This window comes from Calonectris borealis, chromosome 1 (assembly GCF_964195595.1).
Source record: "Calonectris borealis chromosome 1, bCalBor7.hap1.2, whole genome shotgun sequence".
Taxonomy (NCBI): domain Eukaryota; kingdom Metazoa; phylum Chordata; class Aves; order Procellariiformes; family Procellariidae; genus Calonectris; species Calonectris borealis.
The window spans coordinates 77,491,435-77,514,588 of record NC_134312.1 but is presented as its reverse complement, the minus strand read 5'-3'; the positions used below and the strand labels follow the sequence as shown (position 1 = coordinate 77,514,588).

The window sequence follows — 23,154 nt, the reverse complement described above, 5'->3', positions numbered from 1 at the left end:
GAATCCCTTTCTAGGGAAGGGAGCATTGACAAAGGATTGGAAAAGGGGCACAACCCCTCAGCCTCTGGAGGCAACTCCTGTCAGGCGTGAAGGAAACGTATCCCTTCGAGGAAGATGTGATATGTCACCCAGGCAAATGGACCACCATGGAGAGAGGTATCCAGTACCTGAGGGAATTAGCCATGCTGGAGGTGATTTATGATGACCTGCACAACAAGCAGTTAAATGGGAGATAGTTCATGCAGTAGCCCTTGGGCCAGTCCGGGCAGGACAAGATGTAAAGAATATGCTCTACACCACAGCTGGGGAGAATGGCCCTACCTGGAGCTTCTGGCAGAAAGCACCAGGGGAGACTCGAGGTCGACCCTTAGGGTTTTAGAGTTGTGGTTACAGAGGCTCCAAGGCCCACTATACTCCAACTGAGAAGGAGATATTGGCAGCACATGAAGGGGTTTGAACTGCTTCGGAAGTGGTTGGTGCTGAAGCACAGCTCCTCCTGGCACCCCGACTGCTGGTGCTGGGCTGGATGTTCAAAGGGAGGGTCCCCTCTACACATCATGCAACTGTTGCTAAGTTGTATGTAAGTGGGTAGCACCGATCACACAATGGGCTCGAATTGGAAACCCCAGTCGCTCAGGAATCTTGGAATTGATCATGGACTGGCCAGAAGGCAAAGTTTTCAGAATATCCCCAGAGGAGGAGGTGACGCGTGGTGAAGAGGCTCCACTGTATAACAAACTACCAGAAAATGAGAAGCAATATGCCCTGTTCGCTGATGGGTCCTGTCGTCTTGTGGGAAAGCATCGGAGGTGGAAGGCTGCTGGATGGAGTCCTATACGACAAGTTGCAGAAACTGCTGAAGGAGAAGGTGAATTGAGCCAGTTTGCCGAGGTGAAAGCCATCCAGCTGGCCTTGGATATTGCTGAATGAGAAAAATGGCCAGTACTTTATATTTATACTGACTCATGGATGGTGGCAAATGCCTTGTGGGTGTGGTTACAGCAACGGAAGCAGAAACTGGCAGCGCAGAGGTAAACCCATCTCGGCTGCCGCATTGTGGCAAGATATTGCTGCCCAGGTAGAGAACCTGGTTGTGAAAGTATGTCACGTAGATGCTCATGTACCCAAGAGTTGGGCCACTGAAGAACATCAAAACAACCAGCAGGTGGACCAGGCTGCTAAGATTGAAGTGGCTCAGGTGGATCTGGACTGGCAACATAAGGGTGAATTATTTATAGCTTGGTGGGCCCATGATGCACCTCAGGCCATCAAGGAAGGGATGCAACATATAGATGGGCTCATGATCGAGGGGTGGACTTGACCATGGACGCTATTGCACAGGTTATCCATGAATGTGAAATATGCGCTGCAATCAAGCAAGCTAAGTGGGTAAAGCCTCTCTGGTATGGAGGCTGATGGCCGAAATATAAATATGGGGAGTCCTGGCAGATTGATTACATTACACTCCCACAAACCCAACAAGGCAAGTGCCATGTGCTCACCATGGTGGAAGCCACCACCAGATGGCTGGAAACATATCCCGTGCCCCATGCCACTGCCTGGAACACTCTCCTGGGCCTTGAACAGCAAGTCCTATGGCGACATGGCACCCAGGAAGAGTTGAGTCAGACAACAGGACTCATTTCTGAAGCACCCTCATAGACACCTGGGCCACAGAACATGGCACTGAGTGGGTCTATCACATCCTCTACCATGCACCAGCCTCTGGGAAAATCGAACAATACAATGGACTGCTAAAGACTACCTTGAGAGCAACAGGACATTTAAACATTGGGAAACACTTTTAGCACCTGGTTAGTCAACACTAGGGGATCTGCCAATTGAGCTGGCCCTGCCAATCAAAACTTTTACTTACTGTAGAGGGGGATAAAGTCCCTGTAGTGCACATAAAAAAATATGCTGGGGAAGACAGTCTGGGTTACTCCTGCCTCGGGCAAAGGCAAACCCATTTGTGGGATTGCTTTTGCTCAAGGTCCTGGTGCACTTGATGGGTGATGTGAAAGGATGGGGAAGTCCAATGTGTACCTCAAGGGGATTTGATTTTGGATGAAAATAGCCAATGAACTGAATTGTATGATGTTAATTGCTATATAATACTGTATGTCATCACTTCTATGGTTGCTTTATGCCATATCAACAGTATTGCAGTAAAAATAATCTAGATTAATGAAGAATGAACTTTGATGAAACCAAGCAAAGCATAGCAGTGATGGAACCAGAAGTGGCTTCGGCATGCAACAATCCAACACCACGCACCATCTCTCCTGTCCTGAAAGACTGTTATGAAGGATGGAGCCCAAAGTTATGGACTAAATTAACTCAATGGACATTTTAGGGGGATGGCCCACGGACTAAGGGATGATATGTGTGTGTATATATCAAAAGACAGGAGAAGTGGTGGTGATTAACTGGAACGTATTGGAAAATGTGAGACCTGGGCATGACATAGATGATATAGAATAAGGGGTGAATACTGTCCTGGTTTCAGCTGGCATAGAGTTAATTTTCTTCTTAGTAGCTGGTTTAGTGCTGTGTTTTGGACTTAGGATGAGAATAACATTGATAACACACTGATGGTTTAGTTGTTGCTAAGTAGTGCTTATGCTAGTCAAGGACTTTTCAGCTTCTCATGCGCTGCCAGCGAGAAGCAGGGAGGGGTCACAGCCAGGACAGCTGACCTAAACTGGCCAAAAGGGTATTCCATACCATATGACGTCATGCTCAGTATATAAGTTAGGGGGAGTTGGCCAAGGGGTGGCTACCGCTGCTTGGGAACTGGCTGAGCATGGGTCCGTGGGTGGTGAGCAATTGCATTGTGCATCACTTGTTTTGTATATTCTTTTATCATCATCATAATTATTATTATTACTACTACTTTCCCTTCCTTTTCTGTCCTATTAAACTGTCTTTATCTCAATTCACAAATTTTACTTTTTTTTTCTGATTCTCTCCCTCATCATACTGTGTGGGGAGTGGGCGAACGGCTGTGTGGTGTTTAACTGCCTGCTGGGTTAAACCACAACAATGTCATGTGTTAATCCTGTAACATACTGCACATTCAGAGGCAAGAGAAGTGTTTTGCTGTGTGTGCATGCAGACAAGGCAACGTGGCAGAGGAAATGGTCCATCATTACTACATCTCAGCCAAATAAGGCTGTAGGCTTAGGAAAGCCACTGTGAGGGGAGTGAAGGAGTACTGAGGAACGTCAGGAAGGAAGCATATCATGGGACTGAAAGTGTGTAAGGGAGGTTTAGCTACTTAAGTCTGAGGCAGTGGCTGAGATAGTAAAGGATAACAAGCACTGGAGAAACAACTGAGGAGGGATTTTTGTCACTAAATGCCAAAATCCATCTATAATTTAAAAAATGCAAGCTGATTTCATATGCTTTTACCTACCTGCTGTTTATCATGCAGGATGTAAAGGCCATCATCCCTTATAAGGCTGCAAGTTCTAGATGGTGTATAATGACATTAGATCACCATATGGGATATAGACAATGGTGCTGAATTAGGCCTTCACTGCATGAGTAATAAATTCATCTAAGCCAACAAAATGAGACAAGCGTGAAGCAGGTGAGATGAGGATAATGTTCAGAAGACACAACTGACTATACATGCAGTAGTTCAGATTTGGCAGTGCGTTGGCTGCTTTGCAGTGTCCTGTTGATGCAAGGCAATTATAAACCCAGGCTAACCATCCAGTTAAAAGCCTGTTTACTGCTGATCAGGGTTGCCAAAGTAGCACAGAACAGCTACAGGCATTGCTAAAACTGGATTGCTCTATGCATGTATAGCTGAAGTGCACATTAATAATGACCAATATCAGTGCTACTATTGGATCACCAGTGCTTTCTATCAAGAAATAGTGTGTTTTCTTCAAGGATTTTCCTGCAATACTGAGAAAGCCCATGGTGATATAGATTGGCTGATCCCCTTTTATACTCCTAATTAGATCTATTTCCATTTCTAATTCTGAAGAGCAGCAGTAGAAATAGAATAGAAATGGCTGTAGTTTGCCTAAAACTGCAATTCAGCAGATAGAGGGAATGACTCTGTGCTAAATATGAGTGGGGGCAAGGTACCTTGCAAAGAATGGTTTTGCTTAGGGCAGCTATAATTTGAGGGGGATTCTGTTTGAGACAAAATGCTTTACTCCCTGACCTTAGACAACCAATAGCTGACTAAACAGGCTGCGTAGTTTCATGCATAGAGGGTAAACAATGTTTCTTGAAATTCTGAAACAAAAATGTGCTGCTTTTTTTTTCGCGTGTATAACTCTTATCTGCAGTGGTTTCACATTATACTATTGGTGTGCTGCTTTCTCGCAATTTATCCACCTAATATATGCAAATGCACATTAATATGTAGGCAGGTTTTACCTAACAATTTTCCTGGAAGGGATTGAAACTGAGGCATAGAATTGCGTTTTGAGTAGTAACAGACACCCTCTGAAATATGCTTACCATATGGGGAGAGGAGCATGTTCATAGCAAAGGGTATGAGAACTACCTCAACACAAGTTTCTAATATGGATGCCCTATTGCATCCTGCCTTCTGATCCTATTTCAATCAGCAGAGCTCACTGCGAGGCTCGGCATTTAGCCACAGACCATATTACAACTCTGTAGAACAGAACACAGAAAGTGATATAGTTGTCCTAGAAATTAGTGGCGATAAGGGTGACTATGCACTTCTCTTCAACATAATGAAGTCCTTGAGAGTGATTTTAAAAAACAATGACTTGTCATTACAGCAAAGTTCTTTTCTGTATTGTTATCCTTGGTACAGTGTTGTGTCACCTGTATGAAAATAAAGGGAAATTAGACACAGTGGGGGGACTTTCTGTTGGAGATTAAGTGAGCTCCTGCTGGGGTAATGTACAATGCAGTTTAAGCATGTTTTTGATATAGGCTGTAAAAGGTTGGGAGTATAGGACTGCTGGAGGAAGCAGGAGGGCAGGATAGAATTGAGGTAAGATTGGGGTAAGGGCATGTATCTTGTGTATGCTACAGAGAGGAGTTGAGATTTGAAAATCTGCTAATACACCTTTTGTCCATCACTGTGAGGAGGTGCCATTGTTAGTTTACATGGCCAAAGTTTGCCAGATAATTTTCAGATATTTGAGAGAGAATCTGCCCTATAAACATATATTAGCCAATAAAAGTACTCTTCCCCCATGAATTACTGTCCTGTTGGCCAACCCTTTGGTATGACTGCATGATCCTACGTGCTTGCACTATTGTCATGAAAGGCATGGTGTCTCTGAATTGGGTCATGAGGATGTCATCAAAGGGAGGAGCCTGGGGAAAGAAGGTAACAACTGAATGTACTGGGTTGACTTTAGACCTGGTCAACCTTGAGTAAGTGTGGGAAGGGTGAAAAGGGATGTCATTCTGTCAGATATTTGGTAAGGGAGCAAGCAGGCTTATCAGTTATTTTCATGTTCCTGTCATGTTATACTATACATTTTTTTTCTTTTTGTTTTAACATGATTGGTGTTGTGCTGTCTTATACCATGGGAGCATGTTTGGTGCATAGAAACTAAGAGAGAAATAATGTAAGGGTATGGGTAGATGTCCTCTCTTAAAAGCATCTCACTAGTGCAGGATGTTAGTGTCCTTAGCCTGCTGTTTGTCGTTTCTGTTAAAGAACGACCAGCAGAATATTTTGTGTGAATGCATTCTAGTTTGTCCCAGGCAAAATTTGCTAGGTGAGTTGATGCCAAAAATAGAAACTCCTTAAGCTAATTTGGCTGATTTAATTTTAAGTGAATTGGAGTAACTTCACACAAACTGCTCCATCGGTGATGACATCTGGTGCAGACGTGATGAGCATCCATAGACATGTCCATTATTTTACCAGCCCAGCTAAAGCTTAAAGAGAAGAGTAAAACACTTTTCCCTTTGAATATATGATACCAAGAAATAGCAGCCACCAACCAATATCAGCTGTCAGTGAAGGACTTGTAACAAAATCTGGGACACCTAGATATGATGAAATCATGGAAGTGGAGACAAGTATGAAGACACAAATCATGGCTCCTCAATCAGAACGCAAATAAAGACAAACCGGTGTCTTGTTGTTGTTTTTCATCCCTGGATTTTGAGCAATCTGTGGACCTGACTCAGTTCTTAGGGCTGTTAGTATACTACGTACCCAGCCCTTGCTGCAGTGCATGTGAGGATGTTGTGGCTTTTTAAGAGGGATAGAAAAGAAACACTTTTTGCCCCAGCTGTCCTCAACAAGAGGCCTTTGCCTTGTGGACCCCTGCCTGCTGGGACACATTGGGGTAGCCACGGGTTAGATGCAATGGTTAGGGAGTATGTGACACTTGAGCTATTTTTCTTCTCATTTTATAAAGTCTAAAGCAAGCAACATAGACAATCCAGTTATCTGCTTCACCACGGCTACACTAGTAACCATAACTGTGACAGAGGCTCTGACAGGCTGTCATCCATGCTATTTCCTTGCTGGCGATTTCCTGATGGTTTTGCTCTCCCCCAGACAGTGTGCTCCCCAGCCTGATATGGAGATAGCTGGAGCCAGGGACTGTTCCCAGGAAGCTGTGGATGAAGCTGCCTTGCTTGGGAAATTGATCTCTGTGGATGAGGGTTCAGCTGTCCCCCATGTCCTCCCAGAGGACTGGCCCTGGTGTGTTTTATTTACTAGTGTTGCTCCAGCTTTAGGGTCCAGCATGCTCAAAAGTGTCAGCAGGCCTTTTTCTCCGAGCTGCTTCTGTTGGTGTTAGATGTGAAACATACTGCATCGCCTGCCTTGCTCTATGGAAGTGGAAATGCTTCAACAGTTGGTGCCTGGTCTGAGATGCACTGTGGTCGATTCTGCACTTTTCATCCTGTCCTCTACTAAGTAGTTAGTGTGCTATGTAAGGGAGAATTAGGACTCAGGCCATTTTTTAAAAATAGTACTAATGCATTAGCCGAAAATAGCGCTGTTTTGTAACCAGTTTATTAAAGCAGTGCTGTAGGATACTGTGTTATACATAGTAGCAATAGTTCTATGGATAATACATGTGTGTAAATGCTTCAGTGACAGCTTTTTTATCAAATAGAAAGTACATTTTAGTCCTAAATAGAATACAGTTTACATAGTTTGCTGTTTATAGCCTCTGGTGAAACACATTTGAAACACAGGTCAGACCTAATGGACCCATTTCTGTGTTCTCTGATGTAAGTCTAGTGAAAGACAAGCAGAATTTAGCTTATGTTTTAAAAGCCAGTAGCTGCAAGAGAAAAATAAACTGATTAATAAGTCTAAAAAGCCAAGACCCTGCTTACTGAATGTTACTGGAAATCATGCAGTTAACACTTGTTTTAAATCCGATCTTATTTAAGCTGTTGCCATCAGTTTCAGAAGATCTGGATTCAATTTCCTTATGTTCCGCAGACTCCCTTGGCTGGTCACTATTGAACTTAGGGGCATTTAGGCCATGTAAAAGGGGCATTAACCTTAGAGGATGAGTATTCAGTCCTTTCTGAAAATTGGGCCCTCTAATACATATTTAATTGGGAAGTCAAAAATATTGGCAATATAACATCACAATTTCAGTCTTTATTCTGAATCCTGAGTCTCATCTAGCAACAGAAGAATTGGAGAATACGGTATCAAGGTGTATACGTTATTTTTATTATTAAAACCCTAATTGATAATGAAAATCCCTATCCTTAAGCCAGTTGGAATTCCAAGATGTAGGAGAACTAAAACATACAGACCTTAAGAGGAGATATTTTTATGTTTTGGAAATTGTTTTCTTCCAATGGAAAAATCTAATGTTCCCTCCACTATTGTAGAGTGAAGATGAATCTGTCATACTTACCTGCAGATATACACTGAAATTGGTGAAAGGGGAATAAGCTTGCAGGCAATCAGACGAACTATGTGGAGAATCGCTTTACAGCACTTGCTAGGCCAATCTGACAGCTTTAGCAGCCCTCGTTTTTAATGAGCACTTACATCTACCGATGCTATAAAGAAATTATGAGTCATAATGGATCCATTGCATTGTATTAGCTGAAATTTGATCAAACATTGGTAGATCAAACAAAGTGCAGCTCATTGGGAGCGCTAGAAGACTGTTAATACTAACATTAGTATTTCTTTATTTTATTTTTCCATGTGGTTTCCAAATAAGAGGTGTATAAAAGGAGTATACCAAAGACCTTTGCATCCTTGAGCTGCGGGTTTTTCCCATGTTAGCTGATACAGAGAGGAGAAAGCTGAAATAAACTACATTAGAAACCATGTAGGGAAGCAAAATTTCATAGGAAATTTTACGGTTTTATATCTGCCACTTCATTTTGAACAAATCTGTGACTGCATGGGAGTGTGCCAGTAGCCAGAAAGTAGTGAGAGGAGCCAGAGAACAGCTGCACTAAAGAATATTTCTCCCTCCTATGGAGACTAAATTTGACATCAGAAGGCATCTAATGCATAGAAACAGAAAGGAGTAGCGGTGGTGTTTCAAAGTTTTGATTATCTGGCTGTGCTGTCTGGTTGCTGCTGCAGCAGTTACACTTACCGATAAGCAGAGGCAGTATGGCCATGACTTGACTTTGCTATTGTTGCTGAGGCATTGGCCATGGAAAAGGGTACAAACAAAGAGTTCCTCTTCATCATAGGGGCTGCTGTAGAGGTGGTAGGATTCTTAATGAGTCCTGATTTCTGTGCATTATTAGGCATCACGGAAAAGGACAGCGCAGCCTAACTAGCACGCTTTTAAACTGCTGTGACTTGGGCTGCTTTTGTACTGCTTTTATGCAGAGTAGAAATTCAGGTTCACAGATAATTTAAAAGGCTCTCCTAAAAACCTGCAAATTCTGGCAGTAGCTTATCAATGCTGTTTCCCATCCCATTTCTTTCCAGATATTGTGTGACAAGTGGAACACTCTTTTCTCCTGAGGCATTGTATTGACATAACAGAAGAGCCTGTCAGGGAAGAGCATTTCTCAGGTACAGCGCACTGAAGTTCCTCAGATGCTGACTGGCGCCATTTTAGTTGGAATTGGATAAACATAAATGAATTCCACATCTGTTTTGGCAATATGACCTTGGAGGTAGCAGGGCCAGCAGTCTTCCTCCAGGATGAAATGTGGATCTGCCGCAGCTGGAAGAAGGAAGGGTAGAATTGCTGGGTACTTAAGAATGTTGCATCTGATGCCCAAGGGCTGACAGATTAATCTTGTTTGTCAGTGACTATTTACTCTTTCTGTACCATCCCAAGTGAGGCATGCACATACATGTGCATGCATTCACCAACACAAGGAGAAAATGATGAAAAATACTAGAGATACACAAGATCCACTGATTGTCTCCAAGAAAAACCTTGGCTTCATATGCATACATGCTAGCTTTTCCACTTAGTGACTTAATCCTTTAATTTCACTTAAAAAGTGAGTAACCCTCAAGTGACAATAAGTCATTGTTGGCAGCCAGGCCAGAAAGCTAGGGAGTATAAAGGGTAAGTTCTGCACCTTTTTTTTTTTTTCTTTAGCTTCCTTCATCTTTTTCTTCTCTCCAACAAGTATCATCATTGTCCCTTTTACTAAGAAAGTTTCTGTGGCATTTAGATCTGGCCAAGTTCTGTGATAGACTGGGATTATCAGAGGTTGTTCCCTTAATCTCCTTTGAAAATCTCAGTTTCAGCAATTTACTCTAGCTTTCACCCATAAGATGGTGGTTCTCACACATGTCCGCAGACATCAGTTTAAGTTAGTTGGTTCAAATGGCCAACTTCTGTATGCTTTATATACAGATGGGGAATCAGGGGCTACAGCAGAAGACTCACATTCATCTCCCAAAGTGGCAAATTTAATAAATTCTGCTAGCCCCAGTCTACGCCTGGGCCTCTCATCACATGCATAGGTACAGTACCCCAGTTTGTTTGGCTTTCCAGCCAGCTGGTGTTTCCACAGGCTAGAAAATCTTGCCCTAGCAGCTAGTTCTGGAATTTGGGCTGCCATTTGTCTGTTGCTAGGTTAAGTCATAATTTCTAAACCAAAAGAACATTCAACTCTGTTGATATCTGTAATTTAATTTGAGTTGTTTTTAATCCTAATAGAGATGTGAGGAGGTTATATATATAAAGGCTTTTAGCTATTTTTTCTCTTCTTAAACAAATAAACGTGATGTTTTAGATTTTTTTAAAACAGGAGATCAGGTCAATGATAATTTTTTACGTGGGGTTCTTGGGAATGTGTGTGGGATAAATGATAATTGATTAAGGGTGGCAAGTTAAAAAATCACAGTTCCCTCGAAAGTTAAATCTCTAGTTTTCATTTGCATTAAGACCCTGAAAATCCTAAGCAGAGTAACTTGAGTGCTAATGTGGTAGAAAATCAGGCTAATATAGTGGGTGACAAAAGTGAAAACTAGCACAGAGATCACGGATGAGAGAATTCAGGATCAGTAGTCCTACTGCAGGTGTAGGGAGGAGAAATTCTAACCTGTTGGATGGCCAGAAGCCAGACGTCTAAACTGTCAGCTTGCAATCCTCCCCTTTGTAGAAGAGATATTGCAGAAATACTGTTTGCTGTGTGAATTGGAACAGGATGCTGGAATATGTGCAGTGCGACATACATAACTACAGTAATTTGTGTATGTGTATGCTAATAATTAGCACTGAGGTTCACAGATTTAAAGCACTGTTTTAAAGAACCTGTACTTGATGGAGATTTTTAATTTTCTGCCTTGAGTACCTGCCATGTGCCCAGCGTTACTTTTTCATTGAATCACTGTTTCTGATGGAAGCACATTTAGATGAAGACTTCTGAGCTTCCAAAGGCCCACTTCCTTCTGAATCAGAACCCTTCTTCCCCATGTCTCCTACATCGATATGTCATTTCCTATCTCTGCAGTTCTCCATGGATCTGCTAGCAATCAAGCCAAGTCTAGCGCATGGCCACAGGTCTGAGCAGAACTAGGTAAGGCCATGAGGCTGTGCTCCCTGGCTCTCATCTCCTATTTACCTGGTGGACTTTGTGGAGAGCTGGTAGGGAGCATGCTGCTCTCCTGAAGTTTCAGCATAGTTCTGCCTCAACTCTGTGGCCCTTCTGTATTCAGAGGCCCAATGGAGATGGCTTCTTTTTGCCTAGAGAGCAGCTGAGTAACAAAAAATTAGAAAGTCCTGGTGGTGTTGTTTATCCCCATGCAGTTATTGCTTTTCCTTTCGTGGAACAAGGATGTTGTAATAGCATTTTTCTTTGCAGGCGGAATTGGAAATACAGAAATAAATTATGGAGAACCAGGGTGTCTCCTGCCAGAATAAATATTTAATGAGAAACAAGGGTTGTGCTCATTCCAAGTCACAAGGACTGATACTGAAGTACCATATGTATGTTAATTTTAATGTATAAAATATATGCTTGGACTTAAAAATGCAGAGTGAACAGCCTTAAGGGCAAGCGTGTATTAAGTCTGTGACAGCTGTCTCTGTGGGTGATGATAACGTAAAAGTTTCTTTTTTTCCAAGCCATTTTAATTTACTCACCAATCAGTCAGGAAAAAGGAATCTTAAAGTACTTACTCTCCAAAGCAATTCTTGGAGACGTATGTTCTTTCACATTATATCCAGACTGTGTTCACTCTAACCAGTCTCTAAAGTACATCAGTTTTTTTTAATTCTTCCTAGCTCAGATTAAAAGAAAATCTGAACGATGATACACTGGTTTTCTTAGTGTTGGAACAACATACAGAATTTGTACAAAATGTGTCTGTTAGTGTGTATAGTTATGCTAGTTAACATGAATTAACTGGTGACTGTTACAAGTTACTTGCAACTTACAAATTATTTTCAAGTTAAAACAGGAATGAAAAGCATGATCTCAGAGTTTGCAGCTCATCTTTCCAAGGACGTGGGATGTTGAGGTGGACTTGGGCTTTGTAAAGAGTTCTGGAACAATTACTTGTTCCTTTAGGCAACACGAGAGAGAGAATAAATTCCAGTCTCATTTTCCTTACCACTCACAACTCTTAAATAATTGGTCAATCTGTCGCAGTATCCAGGTTGTCCCATGCCCATGTGACTTGTCATCTAAACTGTGGGGTCCCTTCCCTGCTAGCTCACTTTGATCTCTCCTCATTCTCTTCCTCCATCTCACCAAAAGCCTGTGCCTTTCTCTTCATAAGCCTCTGTCAAATCTCTCAACCTTTGTTTGCCTGTTTTGAGGGTTTCCTACCTGCCTGAAGGTAAAGTAATTTGAAATAGTTTCCCTGTTCAAACTTCTGTTTGGAATACCTATTAATTTTCCAAAGTGCAGTCATTAAGGCTATAATATCTAATGGTTGTTTTGTAAATGTCCTCGGACTGGAGAGAGATACGTAATTGGGGCCTCTAAAGCGTATGACTAACTCGCTATGCATTGATGCATTCAGTGGTTTATCCAGTCCATAACGTGGAGGCATAAATAGACTCTCAAATCATTGCATAACAGTAGAATTGCCTACAATTTAGAATAGAGAACACTGGCAGTCTCCCAGTTCGGCCGCTAATGCATTTTGTGAACTTGGATGATCTTTGTCTGCCTCATTTTTTTCATTTCTAAAATGGAAATAGTAGTATTTGCCTAGCTAACATTCACAGTGGAAAAACTTTTTAAAAATGCTTTCCAATTCACAGGTAAAATGATTGGGAGACAGAAATGTATTTAAATTATTACTGAAGAAAAATCTCAGGTCTTTTACATGAGAGGAGATCATCATGTGTTTAAAATAAAACTAAGGGAGCAGACATACTATGTTAAAACAGTAGTTACAGACTTAGTTCACAGAAGACTGTTAAGGACAAAAGTTATCATTATTTCTATGTCTAGGTCTCCCTTCATGTGCTTCTGTTTAGATAAGAACTGTAATACAATCTGTTCTCTTTCATTGTTTGGTTTATGCAGGCACAGGCTTGCTGCAGGAAGTGGTATATCTAGTGAGTCAGGGAGCTGATCCAGATGAGATTGGACTAATGAATATAGATGAACAACTTCCAGTCCTAGAGTACCCTCAGCCTGGTCTGGACATCATCAAGGTACAATTTATTGCAAAGAAAGTCTTTCAGCATTTGGATATCTTCTTCTTTGGTTCCATATTTATCACTTCATTTCATCCTGTGTCCTTGTCCTTTTCATCACTGGACTTGCTCAGTTTGTTGGAATGATTCAGTGTAATTAGGTTATTTTAAAATTGCTTTTATTAACCTTTATTATACTCTATTTAATGCTTTAGATATTTCTCCATGTCCTAAATATCTTGGCAGTGGGTTTTCTGAATAAAAGTTCCAGGCCCCCCTTGCCTATGTAAACAGAAGCTGCCTAAATGAGGCAAATTTGCTTTGATCCCTTCCCTGAATTTGCAAAAGAGGAACTACAAATGCAGAGATCTATGGATCTGTAGACCCACTGCTCTGAATTTACACATTTAAATCCTTAGAGACCCAGGGTCTGTGGATCTACAGACTTTGTAGGTGTAGTTTGAGGTGTTTGGAATATTCTGCATGAAATGACTTCCACACTATTAAGAATCACTCGGAGACTAGTGGCATGGCATATGAGCGTGATCTTGTAATTGCTGTAACTACTTCTGATAGTTGATAGGCATATCCTAGAATGATTAGGCAAAAAATTGGGCTCCATCTTATAACAGCTACAGTGCTTGTTGAATTGAGCTAGCTAAGGCTGGCACAGATAGACTTACGCTGCTTCTGGTCAATGACAACTGCAGCATCTGCCTACTTTAGGCTGAGAGTATTTAGGGGTCAGAGGTTGCTTTTCTTTTTCATCTGTGTGACACCAAGTCCAATGAGACCTCAGTGCTACCTTGATTCAAATAAGCAATGTCAATAGTGAAAGGTTTAGTTTGAGGTTACACATTGTTACCTATACTATGTGCCAGCAACTTGATCCAATATGGATTTATGCAGTTTTTAACTACTGGAAGATGATTTGTGTCATAAGACAATTTTGTCTCAAATTATAGAAAAACACTCTGTTTGAAAGATGTTCACACACTCAGATAAACCTTTGGATTGCCTGGGCCTAATTCTGATAAAATAAATTGCAAGAGTAAAATTTTGAAGTGAAGAAGTTAGGGATAGGGTTTTCAGAGCTTCTAATATTTTTCAAGGAATTTTACTGGAAGCATCATTGGAAACAAAGTTAGTTTGATACTAAGAATCAACTGTTACACTCTCTTCCTGAGAAGGTCCTACAAATGGAAGTACTTTGAAAACAAAAGGAAGTACTTTGAAAAAAAAAAAACAACAAAAAACCCCAACACATTTTCCAGCCTTTTGATATTTAAAAAACAGATGTAACTCCCTGACCTGATTTCTAGACCCAGACCCCTATTAATTTAAGAGAATTTGTGAATGTGACTCAGTAAGGTAAAGGGCTTCAAGTATGACAGTTCAGGGCAGCTCAGGATATGCCAAAAACTAATGCACAATAAGAAATGTTTGTCTGCTTTATTTTAGGAACTGACATCTCCTCGCCTCATAAAAAGCCACCTACCGTATCGGTTTTTGCCTTCCGACCTCCATAATGGCAATTCAAAGGTAAAACTGAAATGACATCATGTTTTTTTAACTATATTGGCAGCAGTTGTTTAAGTGCTTTGGAAAATAGGGTGGAGAAAAAGCTTGCTATAAGATGATTTTTTTTTCCCCCCGTAATAGGTAATATACATGGCTCGCAACCCCAAAGACCTGGTGGTGTCTTATTACCAGTTTCACCGCTCCCTAAGGACCATGAGCTACAGAGGAACATTTCAGGAGTTCTGCAGAAGGTTTATGAATGACAAGTGTAAGGAGCTGTTCTCTCTGCACACGCTGTTACACATTTATTTTCATCTCTGCATTCCTTCTGCAAGTACAGAAATGAACTGGATAAAGGTGCATTTGTTTTGCATATACAGCAAGGAGGTTGCTACAGATAGTGCTGCGTGGACTTAGATTTGTCCATGCAAACTATGGCCATGCCTTGTAAATAACTGCCTTACAATATTTGACCCCAGCAGTGTTCCACTTAGCTCAAGCAAAAGTCTGGTCTACTCTTCTAAAATTCAGCTTGCAAGGTACCAGGTACTTTGTGAAAAGTGGTGAATACTCCCAGCATCATTTGATTTCAGTTGTATCTCGCTGTTAGTTACTTCTCAAGGTTTTTTTTTTCCTGGTAATTCCTTTAATATTTTTATTTCATTCAAAACCCCAAGGTTTGTCCCTTGCAAGATACCAGTTAACACACAAAAATCTCTAGTTTGCATGAGATTGATCTGGAGTACATCAGTAGGTCGAAGTGAGCCCCTGTAAGAAAGCAGTTGCAGGCTGCTGCTGTCTGAAAAATACACCTCTATAATGAGAATACAATAACATGCTTTACAACAACTCGTCAGCTTCTCACCCAGTAACTCCTTTGAGCGAGGGCTGTTTCATGACACACCCACCCACTCAGGCTGCACTGCCTTAAGTAGCTCCATTGCACTAGCTCAGTAAACTTACAGGGAGACAAGCCCTATATTCTCACATAACTGGCTGCCACTGGGCTTTTTGCCAATGGATTGCCACACTTTCTAGCTAGGAAGAGAAAAAATTTTTACTGCCTTCTATTTCTCTACAAAATCTTCTCTATGATACCTTAATGTGACACTAAGAATTCACCAGGTACCTTGTGCTCTGAGAGCAGGATCTCCTCTAGATCCAGCGCAGCAAACTTTCCTTCAACCTGGAATTTGGAGGAGTTGATGCTAAAGGAGCTGTATAATACTAAAGGGAAGAAAAAAGTAAAAGCCTACCAGTGGAGGTTATTTAACAGGCCTTAAAAACCTTTGCTACTTTCTCCTGCAAGTTTGTGCAGGGATGGTAAATGCTCTCCTATTCCAGCCCACCTTCAGCTTTTTCTTTTGCATTCCCTGAGAATGGGATGTTTGTCTGTAGCTCGTGATCAGGAACTTCTAGACTGGAGGCATACCAAAGACACATTAGAAGGTCTTCTAAGATAGGAGGAAGGTTCTGTATTCTTTTTCATATAAGTATCCCAAGAGTTATTTATATCTTCATCTCGTAGCAGCTAGCTGATTTATCACAACCTCCCAGAATCAAGAAAACATCACAGCATGTTCTGTGTCCATAATTGTGCAAATGGAGTGGTTTGTAATACAGCAAATTTAGCATTTAGCTAAATGTTTGCATGTCATGGAAGCAAAAAAAACTTCATAAGAAGTCAAAGTACTGCTAGAGGGAGAAGCATTGAGCCCAATGACACAATCCCACTCTTTTTAGCCCTCCTTATACCTAACCGTCTTCAAACAAATTCAGTGCATGTTAGCCGTATTCTTTGAAAGAGTACAGTTGGGTAGGGATTAGTCTTGAATGTGCTAGTTCTTTGGCATTATCCTTTAAAGCTTAAGGGAGTTTCTTACATGAGGATAGGTAAACTCTGCTAACATAACCTTAATGGATTCTTGCCTGTACCATTAAGAGAAGCTAGTAACACTTTTTGCTTGACTGAAATTCATGCATGAATTTCTTTAGGGGTGTATGCAATGGGAATAACAAAAATGGAATTTTTCCAATACCTTTATAAAAATTGAAAACGAGTCAGCTGATTAAAAGAATTTTCCTATGAAACTGACCTCTTTGACCATTGAAAATGTTCCAGTTACCAAAATTAAACAATTCTTTTTCAAAGGGAAAAGGTGGCTTCAAAATACAAACCTAAAAAGTTTCGTATTTTTCTATAGCTGCTTTGGTGAAAAGATAAAATTGACCAAAAAAATACTGGGAAAGAATGTGAAAAACTGCTCACCATATCTGCTTAACCTACTGCCTTGAATATCTGAAGTACTTTGGGGGAACTTAGGGGTAACAAAGAAATATGCAGAATGCATTTCTCTTTGGGTTGTCTTTCTGGTAATATTGGCAGCAAAAGACATTCTCTAGAGAATAAATACCAGTGTCTGAACCTCTGCTATACACACATAAATTGACTGAAACCAGTGCAAATGCGGAGTTTATCAGAGAACTGAAAAACAAGGAGGCAAGTTTTGGGGGGCGAGTTGACTTCTAGTAACCATAGCCTCAGCAGTGTTGGGAGCACAGGCCCTCCCAGCCTAGCACCTCAGCTTCTCTTCGAGTCCTAAACCCCACACAGAAGATACAGGGAACTGAAGACAAGCTGCTGGTGGCATGCAGGAGGTAGGAGGCATAAACTTTTCATCATTGGCAACCCTGCACGCTGGGCCTGCTCACAACTTGTGATATATGGGAAGTACCCCATCACATCACTCTAAGCTTTCAGGAGCAGTCAATACCTCATGGGTATCTGGTTGTAGTCTGGATTTATTGTGTAATTGAGGTAACTGATAACAGTATAACTGAAACTGTGTTCTGGCATATCTACAGAAGTTGTGGGGAAGTGTTCAGAAAATAACAATAGAAGAGAATAGGTCTTAGATTTTAGCAGGGGAGCAAAAGTTGTAATGATAAATAGAATATTCTGTCAGTACATCCTATGTTTTTGGGAATGACCATGAAGCATTTTTATAGGTCTCTTTCCTCAATACTTGTTTAATTACGAAAGGACAATTGTTGTTAGCAATTCTTTGCCCATAATAGAGGATGTTCTATGGGACTTCCCACAAATGCTGTACCTAGCTTCTCAGTGAAGAAAGCTGCAGTGTGATATGTTAATTGCAGGAATTCACACAGGTTGGAGCCACTGGAAATTTGCCTTCTGCAAAGCTATCTGTGTAATTTTTATTTTGGCTAAATTTCCGTTCAGTAGTCAGGCGTTATTAATACTGAGCTCCAAGAGGTCCGTCATGAAATATGATGGCATTTTCAGTTGAACATTTTATCTTTATGGTAAGTTAATTCTTTTGAATATTGCAAACTGATAGAAAAACTCTTTTTTAATGAAGTTCCTTGCTGTGCATGGCAATGGCTCAAAAACAGACACTGTTCTCCTGGGGCTATGAACCACTTCAGTTAATTTATTTTTCTCCTTTTTTTTTCCTTTTTGAAAAGGGCTTAATAACAAAAGTGTTCATTTTCCTCATGCCAATCATAATGTCTTTGTAGTAGGATATGGTTCGTGGTTTGAACATGTGCAAGAGTTTTGGGAACATCACATGGATGCCAATGTACTTTTTCTCAAGTATGAAGATATGCATAAGGTAGGTTAGATGTAGCAAAAAGGTATTTTACTTACTTTATCATTGCAGTGTTTAAAATACATAAAGTACAGAATTTGCTTCTTATGTCCATATTTGGGCTCCCTGATGTCTGATACCATTTTTAAAGCACTGGCATTCAATAGCTTCTATGGACTTTCAGTACTTTCATAAACCTAGTAATTTATTCAGGAATCTGCCTGCATCCATAGGCACTACAGAGAAGGCAGAGATGTGTAACTGTTCAGTGCTTGCTACACTCAGCCTTGGGCATTCATTTAAAAGAAATGTCTTGCTGTGTGTGCTGTATCAATGAGAAAAAAAGTATATCCTCAGTGTTTTGTCCTATATATTTGGCATTTATTCTGATTGTTTGGTAGTTCTTACTCTCTTCTGTGAAACAATGTTGAAAACAATTAGGGATGATTGTATAGCATAAGGTGAACATAATTATTGGGTGCTTACAGTATGCTGGCTAATAAATCCACTTTATTTTTAATCAGAAATTTAGTGGAAATACTACATAGAACATTGGTTTCCATTTCCTATTGCAATAATATATTTTTGAGAATTAATGAAAATACTTCAAAACGTTTATTTGATTGGAAAATTAATGCAAACATAGGAAAAGCCCAGCTCCTATCTCTAAATCTACAAAAAGGCAAAATCAGGGTATGATAATTTCAGCTTTACTGAGCCTTCTTATGGAGTGGGATGTTAAAAGAAGATGTAATACAATCAGAATAATTAAAAAAGTTTAGTAGAAATTATTTCAAACTCATGGTTTTGAATAATAATATATTCCTAGCTGTACTCACTGATGGATGCTGCCAAAAGCTGGTGGCGTCACAGTATCTTTCTGCTTCCTGATAAGCATTGCTATTTTGTCCTTGCAATTCCAGAAGTCTTATTCATACTGAGGAACCCCGGAGGTCTAGATATATAAAGGAATGACTGCTTATTCTCAGAGGCCACCTCGCTAGATCCTTTCCATCTACATGAATGCAGTCCCAGAAGCTAACAATGAAGGAAGGGCTGTTCTAACATTTGTAGTAATTTATTTTACCAAGATCAAAATCGAAGTAACTTTTAATTTCTCCAAAATACACTCGTATTTCAAAGCGATCAGTTAAGGGTGTGGTGTTGTCTGAAGTGGGAAGCATCACAATTACTTTGCAGTTCCCCGTTCTAATATTTGAAGAGGCGAGCTTACATGACCATGTTCTCTGCTAACTTGTCTTACCCTAATTACTTGGAATGTGTTTATTTTCAGCAAATTGGAAGGTGGCAAAATTTTAAGACAGTGGTGTTTCTACAACTTCTGCGTTCGTATTTTTCACACTCACCAGGATATAACATTTTGAAATATTTGAACTCATTAAAAAAAGGTCATTTAAAATATTGTAAGATAAACTATTTTAAAATTCTCTCTTACAGGACTTAGCAACAATGGTTGAGCAACTGGTGAGGTTCTTGGGAGTTTCTTATGACAAAGCACAGTTGGAATCCATGGTGGAACACTGCCATCAACTCATTGATCAGTGCTGTAATGCAGAAGCACTTCCTGTTGGCAGGGGTATGTTTAAACCCACAGTAAAACTCTTATTGTGGAAGTTGTAAGAAGCAACCGACAACTTAGTAACCTCCAGGATGTGTTAAGATGTTGGCAAAACATTGCTATGTAAATGGTGGGAGGAAACTGACGGTGCAGTTTGGGGGTTTGTTTGTTTTGAAATAGTTAGGTAGAAGTGACTGAAAAGGATGGAAACATCCAAGATCAACAGTGTATATTCAACACCATGCAAACCATTCTGTCAGAGAGTCTTTGGCTTACTTCAACAGATTGAGCTATTCATGCTGAGAAGACTGCACCGCTCCTTCTGACCTTTGGCATGTCAAAGCCTACACAATTTCATACAGTTTATCCTGGCCTAAGCCCTTGTGTTTAAGTATATCAGGTTTTCTAGAATAGCAGATAATTCTAATTTGAAGGCATCAAATGACAAGGAGCTGTAGTTTTCCTTATGAGCTTTTTCTTTTCATTGTCTACCTCAGCTGTTTAAAATGTGTTTAGCTTCTAGATGTTTATTCTGGTGAGGTCTTTCGCTAGGAACCTGAAGCGCCCTTTAAACTGCTGATACATCTGTCCTTTGAGAATGTCAAGAAATCAAGTCCTTTCTCAGTCTTCCTTCTGATAAGCATAAAAGAGCTCAGTAAGTCTCCCTCATATTATTTTCTGTAGGCTGCTTTACAGCACTTAATAGTTCTTTTTAAAAATGCGGGCCTAAGATCAAGATGGAGAGTTCCTATGTCAGCTTCACAAATGCCTTATCCAGATAAAAATCACTTTATCCACTGATTTAATCCAGTTTTAACTGGAACTTTCTTTCCCCATCTCCCTTGTTTGTCCATCCGTGGCCACATTAGCACTTTTTGCTACAGCATCATACATGAAGCATGAGTCGTTTATCATGACCACAAAGTCTTTTCAGAGGAACTAATTTGCAGGTTCTTGTCCCTTAGGGAGCGTGACCTGAATACTTTGTCCTTAGGTTTCTGTGTAGGAGCCCTTTGCATACTACCTCTCTCAGCCAACCTTCTTGTTATCTGCAGATTTTATCAGCTGTAATTTTTATAATTATTTTCAAATCTCTGATAAAAATACCAAATATCATCAGTGCTTCTTGACAAATAATTTTGAGTTAGCTAGTTGTTTATTCATTTATCATGCATTTTGTTGACATTATATAGTTCTATTAAAAAACACTAAAATCACATGCCTTACAAAAGTCTATTGTATCTTTGCATTCACCTTTAATCAGTCAAACTGTAATCTTACTAACACTCAGTCAGGTTTATTTGAGAGCTTGTTCACTTTCCCATGAAAGCAGGTTCACTGGTATTCTTGCGTCTTTCTTGGTAGTTTCTTATGCCAGTTTTCCATTACTCAGCTCAGACTATTGTCAGAGTAACTGATCCAGGATAACTTGTCCTGTTTGAATGTTGGCACAAACATTTCAGAATGTCATACTTGGGAAAAAAGCCATTGCTCACACCTCCTTGCTTTTATCTGTGACTTTGCACACCTGGTATGGAAAGGCTCTTAGTACGTTATGTAGGGCCTATACACTCCAGTTATTATAGTAGGACCTGGAAACCAGATTCCTATGGGCAGTTCTCTGTCATAACTGTGATATGGCACTTCTTTTTGCCCCAGTTCACTTATGTTATGGTAAATGATGACTTCTTGAAGTAAGTATCTCAAGTTTGATGGCTTGAGGTGAAATTCTGGTGAAGACAAAGGAGTGTGTAGTTTCACTGAAAGACCTAATATATTGCCTATAGTTTCTGGCAGAGTCTCCACTGAATGGTGTGTTTTCCTGCTCTTAGTTATCTTGCTTTCAACTCCCATCCTACCCTCCTCTTATTACTTCAAACTGAAAACTCAGCATGTAATACAGCTTGTATCTTGTGTGAAAACAACAGACCATCTCATTTGCAGTAGGATTTTACGGCACATTGCCTAACTGATTACCATTCCACTTCTCTGCTGTGAAGACAAGATCACAAAATAACGAGTCTGGTAAGACATCCTGAGGGCCTTGATTAAAGTGTTCTGTGTCAGTGCAAGATTTTACAAACAACAGAGCCGCATTCTCCTCCGTTGACTTGCATGAAGTAACACAAAACCCTAGGTTTGTTCCTAACCTCCACGCTCTGGAGATGTGTGGAGCGGCAGCACTGCTACATGCTATGCACAGCCCAAATCCCCCCTCCTTGTCCAGTGAAAGCCAGAAGGGCAGCTGTGAAAGAAAGGTGAGGTTGTAACACGAGAGAAAAGAGAACAGAGCTGCTGGTGAGACCTTCCACAGGCAGAAAGGTCAGCTACTGTCTCTGCTGGCCACTTCATCTCCATCCAGATACACAGGGTGATGCCCATTTTTGCTGCATGCACTGTTCTGTACGTGGTGTTAGTGTTCATTGTTCTGTAGTGGAGCCTGCAAACCCCCAGTCAAGGGGCAGAGCCTCTTGTTTATACCGTCTACAAATCTTTCAAAAAGAAGCCCTCCTTTTGTAATAGAGAAGGAAGGGAGCAACAGCTGTTAATGTAATATTTTGTCATTTGTTCACTGTGTGCTTTTTATTAAAAATATCCTTATTTTGAATTTCTTTTGTTCGCTGTCTCTGGCTTTTATAATATTTTGTTACTTCAGAATGCAGCTTCATTAACAGTGCTTTGTTCCTTCTCTGTTCGTTTTTGTGACAAAGAATGGTGGCAATAACATGACAGCTTATTGTAATTTGTTATAAATATTTTTAATTTGTCATTAGTTACATTTACTTTATTATTTTGCTTTATTTTAGTTCTTCATTTTTTTTCTTTTAGCACATTGATCTTTACTCTGAAGATAACCCTGAGCTGCTGTGAAAGCAGAACAATGATTAGATATGTTACTTATATTTGACTCTTATCACATCATAATTTACACAGTTGCATGATTCAAATCATAAACCAGGTGGGTGACTTTTTGACAAGCTATCAATTCATATGGTAAAAAAAAAAAGATGTCACAAATAATCCACTGCGTATATCCTTTATAAAACTTGTCATTTGCCCATACATGTTGTTAGCGAGATTCAGAAATAAAAGGCTTATCTTTCCCAAGCAGAGGAAGAAAATGTTTTATTATCGTTATTGAAAGGGAAATACAGGCTTTTATGTTTCATGCTGTACTTTACGCAATTGTTGCCAGAGCAAAATTGAAATCAGTATCAGATGTTTATGATTGCAAGCATTTTCTTAATGTTTTTTTTGATACAGGAGAAATTTGATGAAAACAACAAGTGATGCATTTTCAGTCAGTTTCAGGTTCCTTTGATCTTTGGATCCTGAAAACAAACCAGAACACTATCATACCTTCAGGAGTTATAGGAAAATCCTGATTTCATAGAACAGCCCTTGC

The 23,154-nt window shown here is 40.2% G+C and overlaps 1 protein-coding gene across 1 annotated transcript in view; it reads left to right on the top strand.

The window, feature by feature from the left end:
- Positions 1–23,154, top strand: part of SULT4A1 (sulfotransferase family 4A member 1) — a 34,939-nt gene that overhangs the window by 8,772 nt on the left and 3,013 nt on the right. The window contains exons 2-6 of the mRNA XM_075164835.1: positions 12,922–13,052; positions 14,496–14,576; positions 14,697–14,823; positions 18,099–18,193; positions 19,628–19,766. Of these exons, the coding sequence (XP_075020936.1) occupies positions 12,922–13,052; positions 14,496–14,576; positions 14,697–14,823; positions 18,099–18,193; positions 19,628–19,766 (573 nt within the window). The remainder of the gene's footprint in view (positions 1–12,921; positions 13,053–14,495; positions 14,577–14,696; positions 14,824–18,098; positions 18,194–19,627; positions 19,767–23,154) is intronic.